The 21117-nt window shown below is 41.6% G+C and overlaps 2 protein-coding genes across 3 annotated transcripts in view; one reads left to right on the top strand and one right to left on the bottom strand.

Moving 5' to 3' along the window:
• The first annotated feature begins 1790 nt into the window (after window positions 1-1790).
• LOC306981116 (uncharacterized protein) lies at window positions 1791-3299 on the top strand. Its single transcript, XM_079580670.1, has 2 exons — window positions 1791-2809; window positions 2972-3299. Exons 1-2 carry the CDS (start codon window positions 1803-1805, stop codon window positions 3120-3122), a joined length of 1158 nt encoding a protein of 385 aa, XP_079436796.1. The 5' UTR covers window positions 1791-1802; the 3' UTR covers window positions 3123-3299.
• Window positions 3300-3809: 510 nt separating this feature from the next.
• Window positions 3810-21117, bottom strand: part of LOC306980290 (equilibrative nucleoside transporter 2-like) — a 313304-nt gene continuing 295996 nt past the window's right edge. Inside the window, exons 1-12 of one of the 2 annotated variants that reach the window (XM_079579635.1) lie at window positions 17327-17383; window positions 17086-17167; window positions 14007-14152; window positions 11227-11366; window positions 10716-10850; window positions 8423-8520; window positions 8260-8329; window positions 6638-6834; window positions 6217-6319; window positions 6057-6142; window positions 5173-5372; window positions 3811-4652 (exon numbers count right to left, since the gene is read on the bottom strand). In XM_079579635.1, coding sequence (XP_079435761.1) covers window positions 4541-4652; window positions 5173-5372; window positions 6057-6142; window positions 6217-6319; window positions 6638-6834; window positions 8260-8329; window positions 8423-8520; window positions 10716-10850; window positions 11227-11366; window positions 14007-14152; window positions 17086-17167; window positions 17327-17355 — 1398 coding nt within the window. In that variant the 5' untranslated portion in view covers window positions 17356-17383 and the 3' untranslated portion in view covers window positions 3811-4540. Of the gene's footprint in view, window positions 4653-5172; window positions 5373-6056; window positions 6143-6216; window positions 6320-6637; window positions 6835-8259; window positions 8330-8422; window positions 8521-10715; window positions 10851-11226; window positions 11369-14006; window positions 14153-17085; window positions 17168-17326; window positions 17384-21117 lie in introns of those variants that run through there. The other variant, XM_079579636.1, reaches the window with a different exon arrangement.

Here is a 21117-nt window from a genome sequence, read left to right as displayed (position 1 = left end):
CATTGACTATATACATTTGTTTATTTGAGATTTGGGCCAGAAAAGAGTCTGAAGAGTTCGACGCCGAGAGACACCTTTTTATTCAAACCATCCAAAATTGCGGTGGGACTAAGCGAAAAGAGGCTGTGACGGTCGCCAGCTCCGGTTTAGTGGAAAGAGCTTTGACTTGAGCCGACAGCTTTAAAACGTCATCCAACGGGCTTTGGCCATTGGTCTGAGCTGGTGAGTGAAATGAATCTGCCAGTGGAGCACGTATATTTGAAGAAAAAAAACATCTAATTGCACTTCAAATTGTTTCTTATTTTAATTGCTCATCAATTCACGTGGCAACAGCAATGGCGCCCCCTTGTGGCTCAGGAGGCCTCCTGCTTGGAGAGGCTTCATCACACACAGCACTAGTTTGTCGTGTATAAACGGCGTTTAACCAGAGGTGGGTAGTACTCCGTTTTATTTACTCAAGTACTTGCAAGTGTAAGTCATTTTTGTCATACAGCACTTTTTTGACTTCTACTTGAATAATAAGTAATATTACTTGAATAAAACAAAAAAAAATTTCAGACAAGTCTTCATTTTGAAGCATGAAATGAAACATAAATCAGACTTTTAAGCTCAACAGTTGCCCTGAACTCAAGTCAAATTTTCTCAAAATACTTTTTTACTCTTGAGTAAATATTTAGGCCACTACTTAGTACTTCTACTTGAATAAAATGATTTTACTGTAACGTTACTTTTACTTGAGTTAAATTTTAAATCTTACTCTTCCCTCCTCTGCATTGAACACTTTGTTATCGTAACATGCTGTTATTTAAGTAGTAACTCCAATTCCAAAGGCTGGATTTAGTGCAGCTTGTATCGATTTTGTTCAGAATTATATATTTTTCTTAACCTGAACCAGTGTCGGTGAATAAAGCAAAGTCAAGTGAGGAAAACAATAACCCCTAGCTCCAGGATCTTGCCAATACAGCGTAAGTGACAAAATGAAGCTACAATTATCTTTTATTGAAAAACATCATTAAAACAAACTTTCCTTTGAAATTAATGAAATTCTACTCTATTTCATTTTTAAAATCTGAAATAATCCCAAGTATGCTTTGATCATTTCAGTGCTCAAACTGCCTCCACTACAGGGCATCTCTTCCTCAGGCTGGCTGTTGTTTAAGCATTAAGTTGTTTCAGCTTTATGACGATTAAAGTGCAATTTAAGTGTAACTGGGCTGTGTTCTGCTAGTCGTAAAACATTAAAAAAAAACAACTCTCAAAGTGGTGAGTGCGGTTGGAAACATCCATGTCCTTTTTATTGACAGCTCTGCACAGACACGTGTTGATGCATAGGCTTCCCTTCAGATCACACAAACGACACGTGAGACGCTCAAGCTATTGCTAACACACGATTCAAAGGACAAGTTCATTCTCTAGGGGAACACCGGGGACAGCTCATATGTACAACGGAATCTAAAACAGAGGTTCAGGCGCAACTTCAACATCTCAACAACTGAAGAAATGATGCGCCGGATTCCTTAGAAAACTAGCCCTTTACACAAGTATTTACACAACATGAGCAGCCTTCATAGGCATGTTCCTCAGTGTGTTCCTCTGTGTGTTCCTCATTGTGTTCATCTGTGTGTTCATTTGTGTGTTCCTCTGTAAGTTCCTCAGTGTGTTCTTCTGTGTGTTCTTCTGTGTGTTCATCTGTAAGTTCCACAATGTGTTCCTCTGTATGTTCCACAGTGTGTTCCTCTGTATGTTCCACAGTGTGTTCCTCTCGTGTGTTCCTCTGTAAGTTTCTCAGTGTGTTCCTCTGCATGTTCCTCTGTAAGTCCCTCAGCGTGTTCCTCTGTGTGTTCCTCAGCGTGTTCCTCTGTGTGTTCCTCAGCGTGTTCCTGTGTGTGTTCCTCTGTGTGTTCCTCAGCGTGTTCCTGTGTGTGTTCCTCTGTAAGTTCCTCAGCATGTTCCTCTGTGTGTTCCTCAGCGTGTTCCTCTGTGTGTTCCTCAGCGTGTTCCTCTGTGTGTTCCTCAGCGTGTTCCTCAGCGTGTTCCTCTGTGTGTTCCTCTGTGTGTTCCTCAGCGTGTTCCTGTGTGTGTTCCTGTGTGTGTTCCTCAGCGTGTTCCTCAGCGTGTTCCTCTGTGTGTTCCTCTGTGTGTTCCTCAGCGTGTTCCTCTGTGTGTTCCTCTGTGTGTTCCTCAGCGTGTTCCTCAGCGTGTTCCTCAGCGTGTTCCTCTGTAAGTTCCTCAGCATGTTCCTCTGTGTGTTCCTCAGCGTGTTCCTCAGCGTGTTCCTCTGTGTGTTCCTCTGTGTGTTCCTCAACGTGTTCCTGTGTGTGTTCCTGTGTGTGTTCCTCAGCGTGTTCCTCAGCGTGTTCCTGTGTGTGTTCCTCAGCATGTTCCTCTGTGTGTTCCTCAGCGTGTTCCTCTGTGTGTTCCTCAGCGTGTTCCTGTGTGTGTTCCTGTGTGTGTTCCTCAGCGTGTTCCTCTGTGTGTTCCTCAGCGTGTTCCTGTGTGTGTTCCTGTGTGTGTTCCTCAGCGTGTTCCTGTGTGTGTTCCTCAGCGTGTTCCTCTGTAAGTTCCTCAGCATGTTCCTCTGTGTGTTCCTCAGCGTGTTCCTCTGTGTGTTCCTCAGCGTGTTCCTCTGTAAGTTCCTCAGCATGTTCCTCTGTGTGTTCCTCAGCGTGTTCCTCTGTGTGTTCCTCAGCGTGTTCCTCTGTGTGTTCCTCTGTGTGTTCCTCTGTGTGTTCCTCAGCGTGTTCCTCTGTGTGTTCCTCAGCGTGTTCCTCTGTGTGTTTCTCATTGTGTTCCTCAGTGTGTTCCTCGTGTTCCTCTGTATGTTCCTCTGTAAGTTCCTCAGTGTGTTCCTCAGTGTGTTCCTCGTGTTCCTCTGTATGTTCCTCTGCATGTTCCTCAGCGTGTTCCTCAGCGTGTTCCTGTGTGTGTTCCTGTGTGTGTTCCTGTGTGTGTTCCTGTGTGTGTTCCTCAGCGTGTTCCTGTGTGTGTTCCTCTGTAAGTTCCTCAGCATGTTCCTCTGTGTGTTCCTCAGTATGTTCCTCAGTGTGTTCCTCTGCGTGTTCCTCAGCGTGTTCCTCTCTATGTTCCTCAGCGTGTGCATCAGTGTGATGGACAGAAAATAGAGAAAGAGGAAAGTGACCAAAGTCGTAACAACCACAGTCCTACTTTGGAGAAGAGGACGGGGCAATGTCGTCATGTAACAATCAGCACAGTGCAAAGGCAGTTCTTTTTAGGTCCTACTCCAACATTCCTACTCCAACTTTAAATAAAAAGTTCATTACAGTCATTTGAAGAGACTCAGGTGGTGTCTCAGCTGATAGATTCATATTTCAGTCCCATTTCAAATATTTCGTCTCCTGGTCGTATGCACACTGTGTGATTTTGGCCGTCTACGAAGTACGATCACTGGTCATGCGAAAATCGTAGGTCACAGGTCGTACAGTGAGGCAGGGACAAAACACATGGCACAGTGTACACCAGCCAAAACATGTACACTGGGAACTGAAATCATGAACACGTCAGCTGTAACACAGGGTTTCTACAGGCGGCAGCAAGTCAAAATTAATACTTTTAATGTCACAAATGCACAACAATCTTGGCATATTTCATTTTGTAACATTTCAAACAGCCAATCAAACAAAGGCGTGATTGGACACACGGGGGAAACTTTTGAGCAAAAGATTGTGTCAAATTTCCGTCCAAACTGCAGATGAATCGGTTTTAGGGCTTTAGAGTTTTTGATGAATGTACGCAGTGAAAATAGATGAGCGATGTCATTGTAAAAAAAATCTGAAAAGAACATTATTATTGTAACGTAAATGCTAGCTTAGCTTTATCTGAAATAAAAAACATTTGACATTAAAAAAATAATCATTTTTCATAGTTGTTTTTTAAAAATATTTTCACTATTTCTGAACTAAAACATACAGAATGGGCTCCAAATTGCCCTAGTTTTAGTAAAAAGTAACAATTTAAAACCGACTAAACAAATCCATGCAAACACCCCAGTCAGCTGCTCCAAACTAAGACATTAAACTACATCATTCCCCATTTTAAACTTTCCTTTGACAAAACTCTTCCTAAAATCACTTGGCACGATGTCAGAAAACAATACGGTAAGTGAAGTCATGTTCATTGCTTGTTTTAGTTCCTCGTGTAACAAAGAAATGTCCAACCTGCTCTGTCCTCTTTGTGTGAAATGTACTTCTCTGACCAGCAGATGGCGCCAAACACCGCCGAATGAAAATAACATGGGATTTACAAACATCCTAATTATTATTAGAACTTCTATTTGTTCATTGCAATAAAAAAATCTATCTACACTAACGCAACTAAAGTGTGGTTTAAATATACAAAATATGAATAGTCATAATAAGAAAAGTAAATCTCCCTTTTTGTATTTAAATGCCCGGGAAAAACAACTTACAAAAACATAAATAACAAAAAGAGGGAATCGTTGGAACCCGTTTCACGCGTTTCGTCTTATTCAGTCATGTTTCAAGAGCCTTTTGGCCCCACGATTTTTACATTTTTAAAGTTCCTACACCCACGCTCTGAGGGGGAACGAGAGCGCCGCCCCGATGGACAAACCCAGCGCCAAGAAGAAGGTCATCAAGGCCCCGGCCGTCTCTGCGTCTTTAGGCTCCACCATCCTGGAAAAACACGGGTCATTCATTAACGTGCGTCACCGTGTTGCCGTGGCGATGGAGGGCGTGATGGCGGCCGCGCCTCCGCTCGAGTGTGCTTCAGAGATTAGGCAGGTGAGCGTGGTGCTTTGTTTGTGTGATTATATATATTAAATAACAGCCAATATTTAAGTATAATGAATGATTTATTGTGTTTGTTCTCCCACAGGGACAAAGACCTGTTCCTTTGAGAGGAAACTTAAATGACCTTAAATGATCATTACCTCCTTTGCTTTAGTTTTACTGCAAGTTTAGTTGGTAAAACAATAATGCTTTGACTAAAATGTGACAAAATAGTTTGCAGTTTAGACCTGAATCAGTGGTTTCCTCTTGTAAATGTTAGAAATAAGGCTTTGTCATTTTTTTTCACCTAATATATGTATATAGTATATATAAAATCCATAATGAAATGACTTTTTTCTAGTGGTGTATTATATTATCCTTCAGTGCACTGTAGAAGCAGACATCTGTTAAAGACTGTACTCACTGCGGTGCGTAGGTCATGGAAAGGCACACGAAGTATCCGCTGGACAAGGAGAAGAGCGCCATGATGGCGGTGAAGGCAGCGTCGTGGGGGAAGTAGACGGGCAGGTAGGAGCGCGTCTGGACGTTACACAGCATGAGCAGGGGCACGAAGATCACGCGGGACACCACCAGCACGGGGAACAGGCGGGAGTCTCTGCCGGGCTGGAGAACACACACTCAGATACTGAGCACCTCCAGGAACTGTGCTCACAGGTCACAGTGCAGCTAAAAACGCTTTTATGCAACAGTCTGACTTTCAGTTGAAGAAATGGTGGAAAGATGTTCAGAGGCTCTGGTGTGAAGATATACACTGAACATGCCTGTTTTTGGAAGATGAATGTAATGATCCAATTCTGTGGAAAAGTTGCTCTAGAACCAGGGTCCCCAACTGGCAGACCAGTCCAGATCTGGACCGCCAAAGGTTTAGTCCGGACCCCGAAGCCTTTTCATCTTCTCAATATACTTGGCTGAATTAAAAATGATCTAAACAATTTGAATAACATTGAAATTAAATGGCAAAATTATTAAGTAATTGATCAGCTCTGCTTTGTAAATGGACAACCTGTGCTCATGTGTTAACATTTTCAAACGCAATGACTGCATATGTCCGGACCTTGGACATATGTCAAATCAATCAATCGAGGGTTATGAAAGAAATGTTTGCAGACCTTGAGCTGATTTAATTGGGGACCCCTGCTCTAGAACAATTGTTTTTCAAAAATATTTATAAAATTATTGCAACCAAAAACTTGTCTCTAAGCTCTGACTGAAGTGTACCTCTAATGAAGTCAGTGGGGATGCACTGACCCTGTGAGAGCAGGGTTTGAGTATTTCCAAAGCACTCACCCACTGGACAACTGTGGTGACTGTGCGGCCCATCCAGTCGTTGATGTTGAAGGTGAGGAAGCAGCACACGGAGATGAAGTAGTTCTCTGAAAGTGCAGCACAATCTTAATAAAAGATGCTTAATATGTGGCTAAGGTAGTCCACAGACTGTTCACCGTACCCCATTTCCCTGAAAATATAGTCCTGACGTCAGCCGTGACGGCGGGGAACACGGACAGGGTGACTGTGAACACGAAGGTCACGCAGAACGCCATCACCCAGATCTGAAACGGGACACAAAGGGATTTGGTTTTTAACTTTGGGAATCACAAACACACAGCACCTTTCATCACAGACACAAACTAAAATCACTGACCATTTTGTACTGAAAAAATTAACAACTGTGGGCCCTTAAATTCCAATTGTGTATCCCAAAAACCAGCTGGACAACCGTACGATATAACTGGTCAAAATAAAAACGCCTCCAAACACAAGTATTGAAAGTATTGCGACACTTGATGAAGCAGAGGACACATTTCCCTCCATAAGAAAAGCTTTTGGAGACTTCTTGTACATGAAGTGTTGACCACCCGGCGACTGACCTTTTTAAAGACCTCTACTACAGAAGCCTTGCCCCGTTTCTGCTCCTCGGGCTCCAGGCTGAGGAAGGCCTGCTTGCTCTTGTCAGGACTGGACTGCAGCTCCATCTCAGTGGGGCCGTCACTTTTGTCAGGCGAACTGTTAGGCACCGAGCCGTTTGTGTGGCCGTTCAGCTTCCCATTCTCCACCGGCTTGTCATCTGGAAAGGCGTACCACAAGGCTTTGTTATAGGGCCAGTTTTATTGTCTATTGAATAACACATGGACGAGCTTGACTTTTTGGGCTGGTGTTCGATTCATCTTTAATCTTAAAATGTAAGTTATGAAGTTTCTTGTTATGGTTGAGTATCTCTCAATACTTTTGAAGTCTTAACTCAATTAGCTTTATGCACCATGGCGGACAGAATGGAAAGTGTGTCTGATTGTGGATAAAGCAGCGCGTGTGGGCCTCAGTGTGTGTTTAACAGCCTTGTCTTTGTCCGTCAGCGGATAAATGGATAGTCAACTGACTTAATGACATAATGGTCCACTAAATTGATTAGATTGGAGCGGGCTGTGAAGAGCGCACACCGCCGTGACTCATGGAAAACAAATACACGCTTATTCTCCGTCAGAGTAACAGGAGATCCTACTCACTGCCAAAACAGACTCCCAAATGATGTCAGGACCGCTAAAGAAGGATATACTCGCTGTCGCCCTAAGCTAACACAGCAAAATTTCTGAGAAAAATGAAAACTTTGGATTCCCCTCAAAAATGTGTGCGCAAATGGCACGAAAAACACAAATCAGAGAATGTTTTCATGTGCCTGCTCCTTCACTCAGTTTACATAGGACTGGAGAGGTCAAGAGACAATCAGATACTTCACGGACACAAAGACATTTTCAGTACATGCAGAGAAACACTGCAGTGTTTACTTGTTAGTGCAAACAAATGTTGCACAGTAGATTGTTTCAGTGTAAAATCTCTAACGGAAGTGTCAAGACATAGGGAGTGCCGAAAGCAGAAAGAGGCCAAAGTGGGTGGGGTGGAATAAGCAGGCCTCGACACCGTGAAGAGGAACCAGTATAGCAGGGCAATTTGAAGGCCTGAAGCACAAGGCTACTTGATATGTGTAAGCAAAAGCATTACAGCTGCTGGACTCCATTCTATCAGAGTTCTGACACTTGTCTAAAGGCTAAACAAGCGCTGCGTGCCAGTGAGAGTTTACGTCGCTGTGGGTGTTGATGGCAGATTTTGTATTTGCGTGTGTGTCGCAATAAGCCTAATATTATTTACTTATTATGGAACTGGGCCTGAGCAGATTGTTGGGGCTGGATCGACCCCTATTGAAAAGGCCGGCTTTATTGTATCGAAATAGAAGTGAAGATGGTACAGGTATCAAAATGAATTTGGGATCAAATACTTGTATCAGAAAATATGTTTTGGTTAAAGAAATGGTCTTTTACGGAATACATTAGCTGTTTTATGGTTCTAGATATAGAATAATGTAGTATAGGAACAAAAAGTATTGTTCAGATAATGGTAATGTAAACAAAGAACCAAAAAAAAGAATTAAAGGTATGTATATGTATGTATGTAAAACAAAAAACGTTTTATTTGTCCGTATTTGACCGTGGTTTCGCACCTTTCAGCAGCTCATCGGCCGTTCCTGCTTCGTACTTTCCGCTTCTGTCCAAATAAAACTGGGCGAATTCCTGCAACGAAAACCAACAAACACGACCCGGAGTCAAAGGAAGCGCGGGGAGTGATGTGTAGAGTATGGATGACATGTGCAGGCGGGGGCTGACCAGGCGTGGCAGCAGCAGGTAGCTGAACAGGGTCAACAGCGTTCCCATGCACGGAGTGATGAAGTATCCCAGGGCAGCGGTCTCCGAGTCGGCCTCGCCTGAGGGGGAAACAAAAACAGATTGAAAAGCTTTGATTGAGTATTTTGAGCCTTTTCTGCTTCGGAAACGTTGATCTAAATTGGTTCGTGGTGCACGGAACAAGCAAACAAACCCTAAAAGAGGTTTGATTCTTTTTGAGGTCACATGCTGTTCACTGACAATGGAACAATTGGCCTCATTACAAACAGGATGTGCTCTTATTTAAATGTGTAGAATACCACATAGGTTTGAAAGAAGGCAATATAGAACTTAACTTCCTCACAGGGAAAGCTATCAAGCACACCCATTAATAGCTAACCAAATATTTGTACTGGAGCTGCATCATTTCAGAAAACAAGTGCAATTGTGTGTTAGTCCAAGAGGAAATGTCAATGACCGAGGCTCTCTGGGAGCTGTTATGTGGTTTGAATTAAACATTAGCTTTGTGTGGTGTAAGATCTCAGTGTCTTTAATGAACTCATCTTTTGTTCCCTAAAGCCATAAAAACATGATTTAACAGGTAATGTTGCCTGGTACACTGGGTTTTAATTTGGTTCATGTCAACATTTCAGTTGGAGGGAAGAGGCCAGTCTGAGTCTAAGGGAGGGGCGGCTTTAGGAATATCCAAACTGAAGATCCACAAATGTTTTCCCTGATCAATGGTTCATGACTGAGTCTACAGAGCTGCCATATTAATCTAACGGTTCAACGTCCTTTCAACTGTCAACACTCACTCCAGCATGAGTAAACACCGCGGGCATAAAGTGAGAAGACCTTGAGCTAGTTTTTTGTTTCACATTAGTGGATATCCTCAGGCTATAAACACACAGAGCCAGGTGATTCAGATCATGGGCATAGGGTTGCAAAATTCCATCAATTGTTAACGGGAATTGATTGAAATTAACAGGAATAAACACGACTGAAGGTTGCTTCTCCACAGACCAGTCCAGTTGGTGTGTTTGGTCGGGACAGTGCATGTTAATGAACAAGACACACCGGATTGTAGCCTTGGGCTAATTTCCATCCGTTGTCGCCCACACGCACTCTCAAACACACTCATTCATCCGGGCCTATTGTACATGTTTTTAGTGGTAGGGGAAACCGGAGTATCCGGAGGAAACCTATGCAGACATGGGGAGAACATGTAACTCTACACAGAAAGGCCCCGTCCTGGTGGAAAGCACGATTGCAAACCACTGGAGCACCGTGCCGTGAAAAGTAGGACACTTGAGCTCAAAAGTGAGGACAAAGGGTCAAGAAACCTATGGAAAATAGGCTATATTTAAAACAATCTTAGATTAAATTCAAATGTACAAAGCATCAATACCTTTACATATGCTTTATATGAAGCATATAAGTTTGATTTGAGTTATACACTGACTATAACAGACAGTGTTTTAGTTATAGCCGATACAAAGAAAAGCTTTTGGCGTTGGAACAAACTCTCCATGTTTGTGTCCATCTTACATACAGTATATTCATCTAGTGCACGGGTCTCCAATCTATTTTACACTGTGAGCTACTTTGGAGCAAGAAGCCAAAACAATATTTCTCATCAAGTGTGTGTAGAAAGCCTTTGGCGAGCTTCCAAGAAAGGTCTGGTTGGAGATCCCTGATCTAGTGTGTGCAGTACTACAATATTATATCATTTTAAAAGTACATCATTTAGGTCAGTTCAGGCCCCGCCCACTCCTCATACAGTAATGAGCAGAGTCTGTCATGATCTGAGCTGGAGACACCAGTCAGTGTGAGAAAACTTTGCCCTTCAGTAAAGTTGTGTTACATGTTGTCGTGACGATATTGTCCTCACACTTGTATGGGTCGGGGGTGTGACATCACTCAAAAGGTGCTAGACATTTTATTTGCAGAATAAATCTACAGAGTTAAAATCCTCTTTAACCATAAACTAGGTCAATTCTCATCAAATACCGCCGTGTCCTCTGCCTCCATTTGAATCTTTGGGCTCTTTGAGTGTTTAAAAGTCACATGAGCATAACTCACTCCTACGCACTACGGAGCAGAGCTTGCCCTCCAGCAGCTGTTACAGTGGAGCTGCTGTGTGAGTGTGGGCAGCGTGATGACACTGCCATTGGCTCACCTCGGTTTGAATGGGGCGAGTTACCAGGCAACAGGGGGATTAGCGTTTGTATGTGTGTGTGTATGTGTGTGTGTGTGTGTGTGTGTGTGTGTGTGTGTGTGTGTGCGTGTCTCTCACTGGCTATAGCGAGCAGCATGGCGACTGCGGCGAAGGTCCCGGCCAGGCCCTGCCCGCTCATGAAGATGGCGCTGTACTTCTGAGGCAGCTGGCCCACCAGACCGAACAGACTGCCCTGCAGGACCGCCCCGAACGCTGAGGAGAGGAGGGGAGACGTGAGCACACACACCCAGGTGACTCAGAAGAAGAGAAAGTATTAACCTGTCAAACTATTAGCTTCTTTCAAATTTTGGGCTTGGACAGGCCTGAGGAAGTTCTCTATGAAACCATATTTTTCTTATTCAGATCCCCCATTGTTCTGGAAACGTTTATGTCAAGAGAAGTTCAGCACTTTATCTTTTATCAGGTGTTTTTCCCTGCTTTGCCCAGACACAAACCATTGCGTCATAATAACATTTGTGCAGTGACTTGTAAACTTTGTTCATTTCAAGAGCTTTTCAGTCTTTCACACATCAAACCAACCCCCCGGGAAGTTTCCAGAATAGGTTCTTGTGCGTGTGTGAGAACGTACAGTTGATGAACCAGATGGTTGCCATGGTGACGGAGAAGAAGCGATCCTCTTCCATGGGCACCTTGACCAGCACCGCGGTGAGGATGAAGAGCAGCAGGATGAAGACCAGGCTGCCCGCGATCCGCACCATCTCAGAAACCCTGCACGGAACAAACAGCGCCGTCCATCAGCTTTTTGTCTCCAACTGAGCACACGCTGCCTGACCAAAAGACAAGTGGTCACGTTGTCTCTAGTGATGCACGATAATGCCAATTTGAACTGATAACCAATAATTCCGCATGTCCCGATACCGATAACAGATAATGACACCGATAATTATGAATATATATATTTGTACTTTATTTTGTGACAAGAACTCACTGTAACAGTTCACAGTTGTGCCCAAAATGTAGTAACTCTACCAAGCAACATACAAGTGTATAAATATAAATCAAATAATGAGTTTTACTTTGGGTTTGAGTCTCCACCTTTTTCTAAAGCTCCGTTTTTTTACAGTTCCATCATCTGAGCAGGTCTGACTCTGTTCATCTGTGTCATATCTTATTAAAAAAATAATAATAATAATATTACTACTACTACTACTACTTCCTTCCTAGTATTTTTCTTTTTTTTGACATCATACTAATGAATTCTTATTTACAATACTGGAATATAGACAGTATTACAGTATTTCACTGAGTCTAGAGGCGTCTCTGACATGAGAGAGAAGTGATGCCAAATCTGTGACAGATTCAACTTTGACTAATAATACGATACTACAGCAAGACTGGCATTTCCTCGTCTTTTTCTCCTTTTGTTGCGGTGCTAATGTTGAAGTTACTTCGATGTAAAAAGTTGAGAAACTCTTCCTTCACGGAGAGCGCCTGCACAGCTGTTTCTCTGGAATACTTGTCGTATTTTTCAGCTAAAACCATGCAAAGTCGGCCGTGGAGAGCGTGTATCTGCTGCTGTAAATGTGCGGTCCTGAGTCTGCAGCAGCTCCGGGCTGCAGGACGTGCGGGCGGCGCCACCGTGAGAAAGGCAGCGAGCTGGAGCCGCAGATTCAATGTAATTTGAGCTTAGAATTATCCCTAGTTGTCTCCACCAAAAAAAAAAAAAATTCCCAGATGTGCAGGAGCTTAAACGTCAAACAAAAACGACGAAAACAAGACAATGAAAAAGCTTTGTGGATGTAGCGCGCTGTCGCGGAATAAGGGGAGATATCGATATCAAAAAGGAAATTAGACGCGGTGGACAACTACTGAGCAAACTGCAGCTGAAGCGTTTTACAACATTCTCCTCAATCTCTATCCAGAGGCTGCAGCTGCCAGGACTGACTCCCACAGCTGATAAAAGAGCACTTAGCTAATTAGAAACCGTGGCTGCAGCGTTTCACTGCGACCGCGATCAATCGTGTTACTATTACTAAAGACGCAGACAGGATGTTTATTTTTAACTTTAACCCGGTGTGCACTTTAGGCCTTTGAGGTCACTCAGAGCCAGGAGTGACGGGACCTTTTAAAAAGAGGTCAATTAGCCCTGAAGCCATTAACACTTCACTAAATCAATACACAGACTGCTGAATGCACAATCTCTCCTTTTCAGAGCCAGATGAGATGCTTCTACATCTAAGACTGTTTCTTTTACCTGAAGGCGCTGCCACATGTTAGCCAGACATCTCCAGGGATTAAGGTTAGGTTTACAGATTAACCTTTATTTAGGTTTTAGCTGCTGTGGGAACATAACCTCTAAGGCAGGGGTTTGCGTCGTGGAGGGATGATTTTCATCATTGCCAAAACACCCAAGGCCAAACCTCAACATTGTAGCCTAAAGTAAAGAACTATTTTCTGTTTTAGATCAGTGGTTCTCAGGTGGCAGGGCTTTGGGACGCACCTTTCCCCTCAGATGACAAGCCGAGGCCCCAAATATAACTGTAATTTGTCATATATCGTATAAAATATTGCATTTGTGTTTGTTGAACAAGCAGTAGATTTCCCATTAAGACTGAAATTATGATCAAAACACCCCAATAACATTCATTTTAACAGACACAGTTAATGTTTCCGTGCAGTTTCAGATGGAAAATATTGACTATAAGTTCCCTGTGGACTCGCGACCCAGTGAAAATGGTTCCGTGATCAAGAGGCGGAGCGGGTTGAGGAGGTCATCGTGGAGTGGGTTGAGCCGATGACCTCCTCTCATCATCACCGTACACGAGCAGCTTGTGATTCAGAGAACGCTTTGGTGCAGCTGAACCGGTAGAAAGAGAGAGAGCACCACGAGAGGGTTAAAGTGAAGGATACTTTCTGACATCTCTATAAACATGTCTATAAATGTTGCCTCTTGCAGATTTGTATCTTGTTGCTGATGAAGCTGAAATGTAACTGAGTACCATGATGTTTGACAGCAGTATTAGAAGTTCATAGGCAGCTCAATTACATTAAAAATAAAATATATGCTATAAAACATATCAAAATAGCTAAATGAATATCAGTATTTGTCAGAAAAATCACAATTAGTTTTAAGCTGTTGTTTTTTTTTGTCAAAATCTTGCCGTCCTGATCTATTGTACTTGTTTTTGTGCATCGAACCCGGGACCATCTCACGCTTTTGGTCAGAACTGATACCATGAAGTTCACATACTTGGAGCCTTTTGACACAGCAAGATCATCCACAATCTCAGACGCTAAATGAATAAACAGATCAAACCTGTACTCTAGGGGACGACTGCGTACTGAAAGGGGATTCTTGCTCTTCTCTAACAGTTGAGATTACAGGCTCTGGACTTTAGAGAGACAAACCTCTGGTAGAGGAAGGAGTTGAGCAGTGTGAAGAGCAGCAGGGGCAGCTGGGAGAGCAGGGTCATCCAGTTGTTGAAGTAATACTCTTTGCGCTCCACCGACGTCCCGTTGCTCCATTCTGTGGTGTTCAGGCGCCTCTGGAAATACTGCCATCACAGAGACACGAAGGGAGGATTATTTTCATTTTATTTTACAATCATCTGAACTGGAGCTGCAAGGACTATACATCACCAAATGATCACAATATTTTTTTCATTTAGCTCCCTTGTTTTCCAAAGGTGAGAGTAAGACACCGACAGGCTGCTCCCATGAGGCCTCGATGGTGTATGATGATACTTCCTGTCCTTCAACCAATTTCAATCAATCAAAGTTTATTTATAAAGCACTTGAAACAACACTTGGCAGACCAAAGTGCTTTTTTAACCTCTTAACTCCCACCTGAACCGAGAGCATTTTCTCCAGTTCTGCTTTACCCAAATCCTGTAGACCAGTGTAACGCCTCATTTGAAAGCTAAGATCTACAAAACTCATCTAAATGGATCTTTTTCCTCACGTCATCAGATTTTTTTGGGGGTATTCAACTGATTTTTGTAACATTTTTAGTATTTTTTTTGTCACATCTTTTGTCATTTTTTTGTCATTTTTTGTCTTTTTTTTTTGGTCACATTTTTGTCATTTTTATGTCACATTTTTTTCATTTTTTCGTCACTTTTTTTTTCCATTTTTTTGTCACATTTTTGTCATTTTTTTCATTTTTTGTCACATTTTTGTCATTTTTTCGTCACTTTTTTTAATTTTTTGGTCACATTTTTGTCATTTTTTGGTCACATTTTTTCATTTTTGTTGTCACATTTTTGTCATTTTTTTAAACATTTTTTCTTTTTTTGTCACATTTTTGTCATTTTGTGGTCACATTTTTGTCTTTTTTTGGTCACATTTTTGTAATTTTTTTGTCATTGTTTTCATCACATTTTTTCCGTCACTTTTTTGTCATTTTTTCGTCACTTTTTTTTGTCACATTTTTGTCTTTTTTTGTCACATTTTTGTCTTTTTTTTTTGTCATTTTTTGTCACATTTTTTTCGTCACTTTTCTGTCAAAGTTTTCTCACTTTTTTGCCACATCGTCATTGTTTTCGTCTCAGTTCTGTCTCTATTTTCACACCTTTGTTCCAGAAGCTTTTGGATTGGGGTAAAGCCAAACTGGAGAAAATGTGCTCGGTTCAGGTGGGAGTTAAGGGGTTAATTTCAAAATAAAAGTCCTTCAATTTCTTGATGGTCGCGCCACATGATAATTCACAAAATGGGCATCATCAAGTTTATTGGAAATTCTAGGGTACTGCATCTATAGAAGAAGTACTGCATATATGGTATCTTTTTAATGCATTTATTTATATATTTTTAATGGATATAAAAACATAGGGACAGAAAATGTGACCACTGCTTGAAAAACGGCTATTTTCACCTCCCTCAAACCCACAAACCGCCTCACCCCGTTATCGAAAGTCAATGACAGTGGAGCTGTGATGTGCTGAGTCCGAGCCTGGTGTTGTATCAGTAAACAGCTGAAAATAGCCCGTGTGAGGACACAAGCTTTCCCTCGTGCGCCGGCCCTGCATAGTTACTGAGGTCACGAGACGCACAGGGGATCAGGGGGGGGGGGGTCCCGCCAGGTCACCGTATGACTAAAGAAAAAAGGCCTTGTTACTATAATCTTTGCTTGTTGTTCATAGCGTCCAGTCAATTTGTGATCTCGATTGGTTTGTGATTAATTGTGATATTAGCTGGATAACCAGGCTCCAGATGAAGTGGGCGACGGGGCCTAATCTCTTAAGTGCAGGGTAAAAGATCAGGTTCAACGTTGTTTTTTAAGATCTCAGCACACAGCAGTTTGATAAGCTCTGGTTCCACATAAAAAAAATTAGATACCAATACTTTACCCTCTTAAAGTCCCACCTGAACGGAACCCATTTTATCCAGTTTGGCTTTACCCTAATCAAAAAGCGTCTTCGGAAAAAAGCACCAAAACAGCTATGAAATATGACAAGAAAACAAGGATGTAAACGTAACAAAAATGTGACAAAAAGTCAACAAAAATGTGACATAAACTCAGCAAAAAAAAGACGAAAATTCAACAAAAAAGTGACAAAAATTCAACAAAAATGTGACAAAAATTCAACAAAAATGTGACAAAAATTCAATAAAAATGTGACAAAAATTCAACCAAAAAATGACAAAAATTCAACAAAAATGACAAAAATTCAACAAAAATGTGACAAAAATTCAACCAAAATGTGACAAAAATTCAACCAAAAAGTGACAAAAATTCAATAAAAATGTGACAAAAACTCAGCAAAAAAATGACAAAAATTCAACAAAAATGTGACAAAAATTCAACAAAAAAGTGAAAAAAATTCAACAAAAATGAGACAAAAATTCAACCAAAAAGTTACAAAAAATTATTAAAAATGTGACAAAAATTCAACAAAAATGTGACCAAAATGAGGCGTTACACAGGCCTATATAATAGCCAAAGAGGACAAAATGCATTTGGTTTAGGCGGGTGGTAAGAGGTTAAAATACTATATATATTATTATTCCCCCCCTACTTTTTCCTGACTTTTACAGATACTAACATATTTGTCGTCCAGAACCAGTAAAGAGAACAATAATGTGTAGAAGATCAGCAAATTCACAATATCGAGTTGGTCTCCAATGTCAACAAATGTGTGAAAAATGGGGAATCATTTGGGGGGGGGAAATTGACATAAAAATGACTAAAATGAGGGAAAATTTCGGGCAAAAATAAGAACAAAATGTGCATAAAAAATTAGCAAATATTGGGCAAAAAAAAATTATAACAATAATCATCTATTTGAGCTGAACCCCCAATCCACTTCCTTTAATGCTGTCGCTGGACCAACAGGATATAAGATTGTTATTTTTAATGTTTTCAGTGCTTTCATTTTTCCCATACCGGTAGTAACTTAACTATTTTTCCAATACCAAACCCATCCTGAGGTTCCACTGTACAAAAAAGGACATCGCCACATTGTTTTCCTGTTTCGAAAGTTGCTTTTACCAGAGAGGCCGTCATGAAGAAGTTCCATGGCAGCAGCGTCCCCAAGCCCAGGATGAAGAATATGATCCCCACCAACCAGCCTCTGCAGGGACGAAACATACGGGAATGATTCTGTTTCTTATAGAAAACTGCAATGACTAAGAGCGACTGCTAACTCTTTGTACTCCTCTGTCGGTTTATCCAGGTTCTCTGAAGATTACAAAGCCTGTATGACGAGAGAAGAAGCGGGGAAAGTGCTTACCTGTCGTGCGGCGTGTCCGTCCGTCCCATCACGCAAACGTAGGAGGCTCTGCTGGATCTGTGGGGACAACGGGAGAGACATGAGCGAGGCATGTTTGCTCCAGTGAACAACAGTATAGACGACTTAAGGAATCCCTGTGAGGGGCCGCTGGCTCTGGACACTGGTATGTGACGTTGGGATTAACGGCGTTCCCGTGGTTAACTTAATGGGGGAGGCGCTGTTGAAATGGGAGGGATGGACTGACGGGAGGATGAGTCTTTTCATGGCGTTTCCCAAAGGGTTTCTCTGCCTGGGAACTGGCGGCAAACGAATGTGTGTGGAGTTTATACAGAGGAAAGAAACGGTCAACTTTTGAGCAGCCAAAAGTGCAGTTGAATAGTTTTAGAACATTGTATTTGTATTTTTGATCAACTTTTTTAAATGTCATTTAACCTCTTACCACCCGCCTAAACCAAATGCATTCTGTCCTCTTTGGCTGTTATATAGGCCTGTGTAGCACCTCATTTGAAAGCTAAGACCCACAAAACTGATCTTTATCCTCGCATTGTTGCTGTGTTGTGTCACCTTTTTTTTTTTTTTTTCATTTTTGTCACTTTTTTGTTGAAGTTTTGTCACATTTTTCTTGAATTTTTGTAACTCTTTGGTTGAGTTTTTGTTGAATTTTTGTCACATTTTTGTCACTTTTTGGTTGAGTTTTTGTCACATTTTTGTTGAATTTTTGTCACACTTTTGTTGAATTTTTGTCACTTTTTTGTTGAATTTTTGTCACTTTTTTGTTGAATTTTTGTCACATTTTTGTTGAGTTTTTGTCACATTTTTGTTGAATTTTTGTCACATTTTTTTTTGAGTTTTTGTCACATTTTTGTTGAGTTTTTGTCACATTTTTGTTGAATTTTTGTCACATTTTTGTTGAATTTTTGTCACATTTTTTTTGAGTTTTTGTCACATTTTTGTTGAGTTTTTGTCACATTTTTTTTGAATTTTTGTCACTTTTTTGTTGAATTTTTGTCACATTTTTGTTGAAATTTTGTCACATTTTGTCGCGTTTACATCCTTGTTTTCTTCTCATTTTTTGTGGCAATTTTGGTGCTTTTTCCCCAACAAGCTTTTTGATTAGGGTAAAGCCAAACTGGAGAAAACGGGATGCGTTCAGGTGGGAGTTAAGAGGTTAAGTCTTTTGTTTTGGCACAATCAATGTAATGTTTTTCAAAGCCCTGTTAAAACTCTGATGTTAAATATTTGCCCACAGGGTTCTGTTTCAGGCCTTGAAAGGCATAAAAATCCAGTTTCACAACTTAAGGGTCACAGTCACAGTAACCTGCCAGCAACTTTCCATCCCACTACCAGGAAAAACATCAGGTACAAGGCCTTTAAGCTTTCTTTCAGTCCTTGAGAGCCAAGATCATGGCTGCATTTCAATCATTTGACCCTCCACTTGAGAAACACTGATATCCTGTAATGTCAGACTCAAGGTTTACGAACTCATTACAACCAGCCCATTGATAACGCTACAGGAATCTCCAGATCTGTGTTGAAGGCGTGCATGACCGTGCTCTGCTGAAACCCCCCCTTCACTCTCATTTCCTCACAACAGCGAGCGCCCGGTCTGTTGCTAAGAACAGATGTGTATCTGTTTGACCACACTGATGAAGAGGAAATATTCAAATGACCTGAACATAAAAGCAGCTGCCACAGTGACAGAAAGTGGGACTGATGAACAAACCAGTCTGGTGGGTAGAGTAGCCAAGATATGAGAGAAAATGTTATGTAAGAGCTGAGTAACTGAGTGTCACATACATTATGAGAAAGAGAACGTGTAATAATGTGAAAGTAATATGTCAACATGAGCTTTTTACAAATAACTGCATCATGAAAATCCATGGAAGCATATTATATTATATCAAATTATAAAAAGTAGTCAAATATAAGTCTAGTGGCACCAAACTATGTGTACATTTTTGCACCCACTCCAGAAGAGTTTGACACCGTTGCTCAATAACAACAAAGCTTTTTCTACTCTTATTCAAGTCATTATTTGGGTCATTACTGTATAACTACGAGAGTAAAATCACTTCAAAGCAGTGTAACTCCTATGTATGTGGCTACTTTACCCACCTCTACTGCAGTACAACTACAAGTACACTCAACGTTCAGGCTGGTTCTTTTTCCCTTCCCTGTTTCAGACTGTGTGCCTCCCTCACTGAACGCGCTGCCCTGGGGCTATCGGAAAGCAAACACAGCGGTTGGAAATACTGTGTACTTTTGTGGCCAGACAGTCAGACAGTTTTACTCAGTATTACGGAGTCAACACTTCCTTCAGTTTGCAAACACGCACCGGCGACGGGCCAAAAGGAACGTCACGCCAACGCCACCAACTTCTTCTTTCTCTAATGGCCCATGACACTGTTTCAGGATCTTCCACATCAGCAAAAACCATCATGTTCACTAACTGGCCCCAGTTAAGTGTGTTGATAACAATTAAAACAATAAGTATGGGGGTAGTTACTTACTGGACTCTGGGGGTTAGTCATAAATAATGTCGATTCTGAACTAGACTTTTAAATCTGAATCAAAACAAGGCTAAAGTGGACGTAAATGAGGGAAGTCCTGACTGAAACTCAACGTTTGCAAGTGCCCATGTGTTTCTGTTTTAACACATTGAGTGCCTACAATCCAGACCATTTCTTATGTTTGTAGCACCACAGGGTATTCTGTGTTATAGCTATGGACACATGCTATGGCTCATTTGAAAGGGGAGATTTCAAGGGTTAGGGTTAGTTTAATTCTATGTGCCTCGGTTCCTGGAGAAATCTAAGCTAAACAGACGCTAGTTTTGATCAAAATGACAGATTTTTTTCTCGTCTCTCCTCTACAGGCACTAACGCTATGGGAAGAGGCAAATGCCTAAACATCTCAGTTTCAACGACAACATTGTTAATATGTTTTGAAGAGAGAAGAGAGAAGTGTCGGCTTTACAGCTGTTCACTACGCAACACCACGCCCCCTCGGACTAAAAAAAAACCCGCAATAATACATATGACATGTCCAGATCGTGACTGTTCACAGGTTTTTGAGCGTCATTTATTCCACTTCTGTTCATCACAGGGCTACAAAAAACACATGAGGTGTATTAGAGTGTGTCTAGTTTCATAATTTAACTCAATGTGTTGGGGAAAAAAACGTGTAAATCTCAGTCACAAATCGTGTCAAAATCTGGTTTGGACCCGGCCACTTCAGGGGTCATGCCAGTTCAGGGCAAGCGCACGTTTCCAGGCTGGATCAGTGAACAGGCGAACAACTGCTGCAGCGACGAGCACAGGGATCCCGCGCAGACATGCTGACTCACCATTGCTCACTTCTACAAATAGGAAGTTGTTGCATTATTAATGAACTGGACGTGAGTGGCTGCTGCCTGCACTAGCGTAGCAGGAGCTAGCGTATGGTATCTTGCTTCTTGACCACCATATTAACAGAGCCGCACAATTCGTCACAATCAAATCATGTTGGCGTAAGACTTAACCATTTATAAAACCTGCTAACCCTGTACTTTAGACCTAATAAACATCCCTTTTCTTTGCCAATATTTGGTATTTTTTTCTGTGAGCTTTGGCCGAAAATGATAGGAAAAATAACAGCTCTCCAAAGGCACAGATGTACTTTTAGCTCATAGTAACTTTCCACTTGGGATATTATACTACTTTCTGCTTGAATTCGCAGTTCAGAACATGAAATACACACCTGGGGTTCAGGCATGATCTGATCTATTACCTCAAACCCTCCTGGCTTTCCAC

The sequence above is a fragment of the Gobius niger genome (assembly GCF_951799975.1).
Source record: "Gobius niger genome assembly, chromosome: 21".
NCBI lineage: Eukaryota > Metazoa > Chordata > Actinopteri > Gobiiformes > Gobiidae > Gobius > Gobius niger.
The sequence above is the reverse complement of the archived record's forward strand: the minus strand, read 5'-3'. Positions and strand labels throughout refer to the sequence as shown.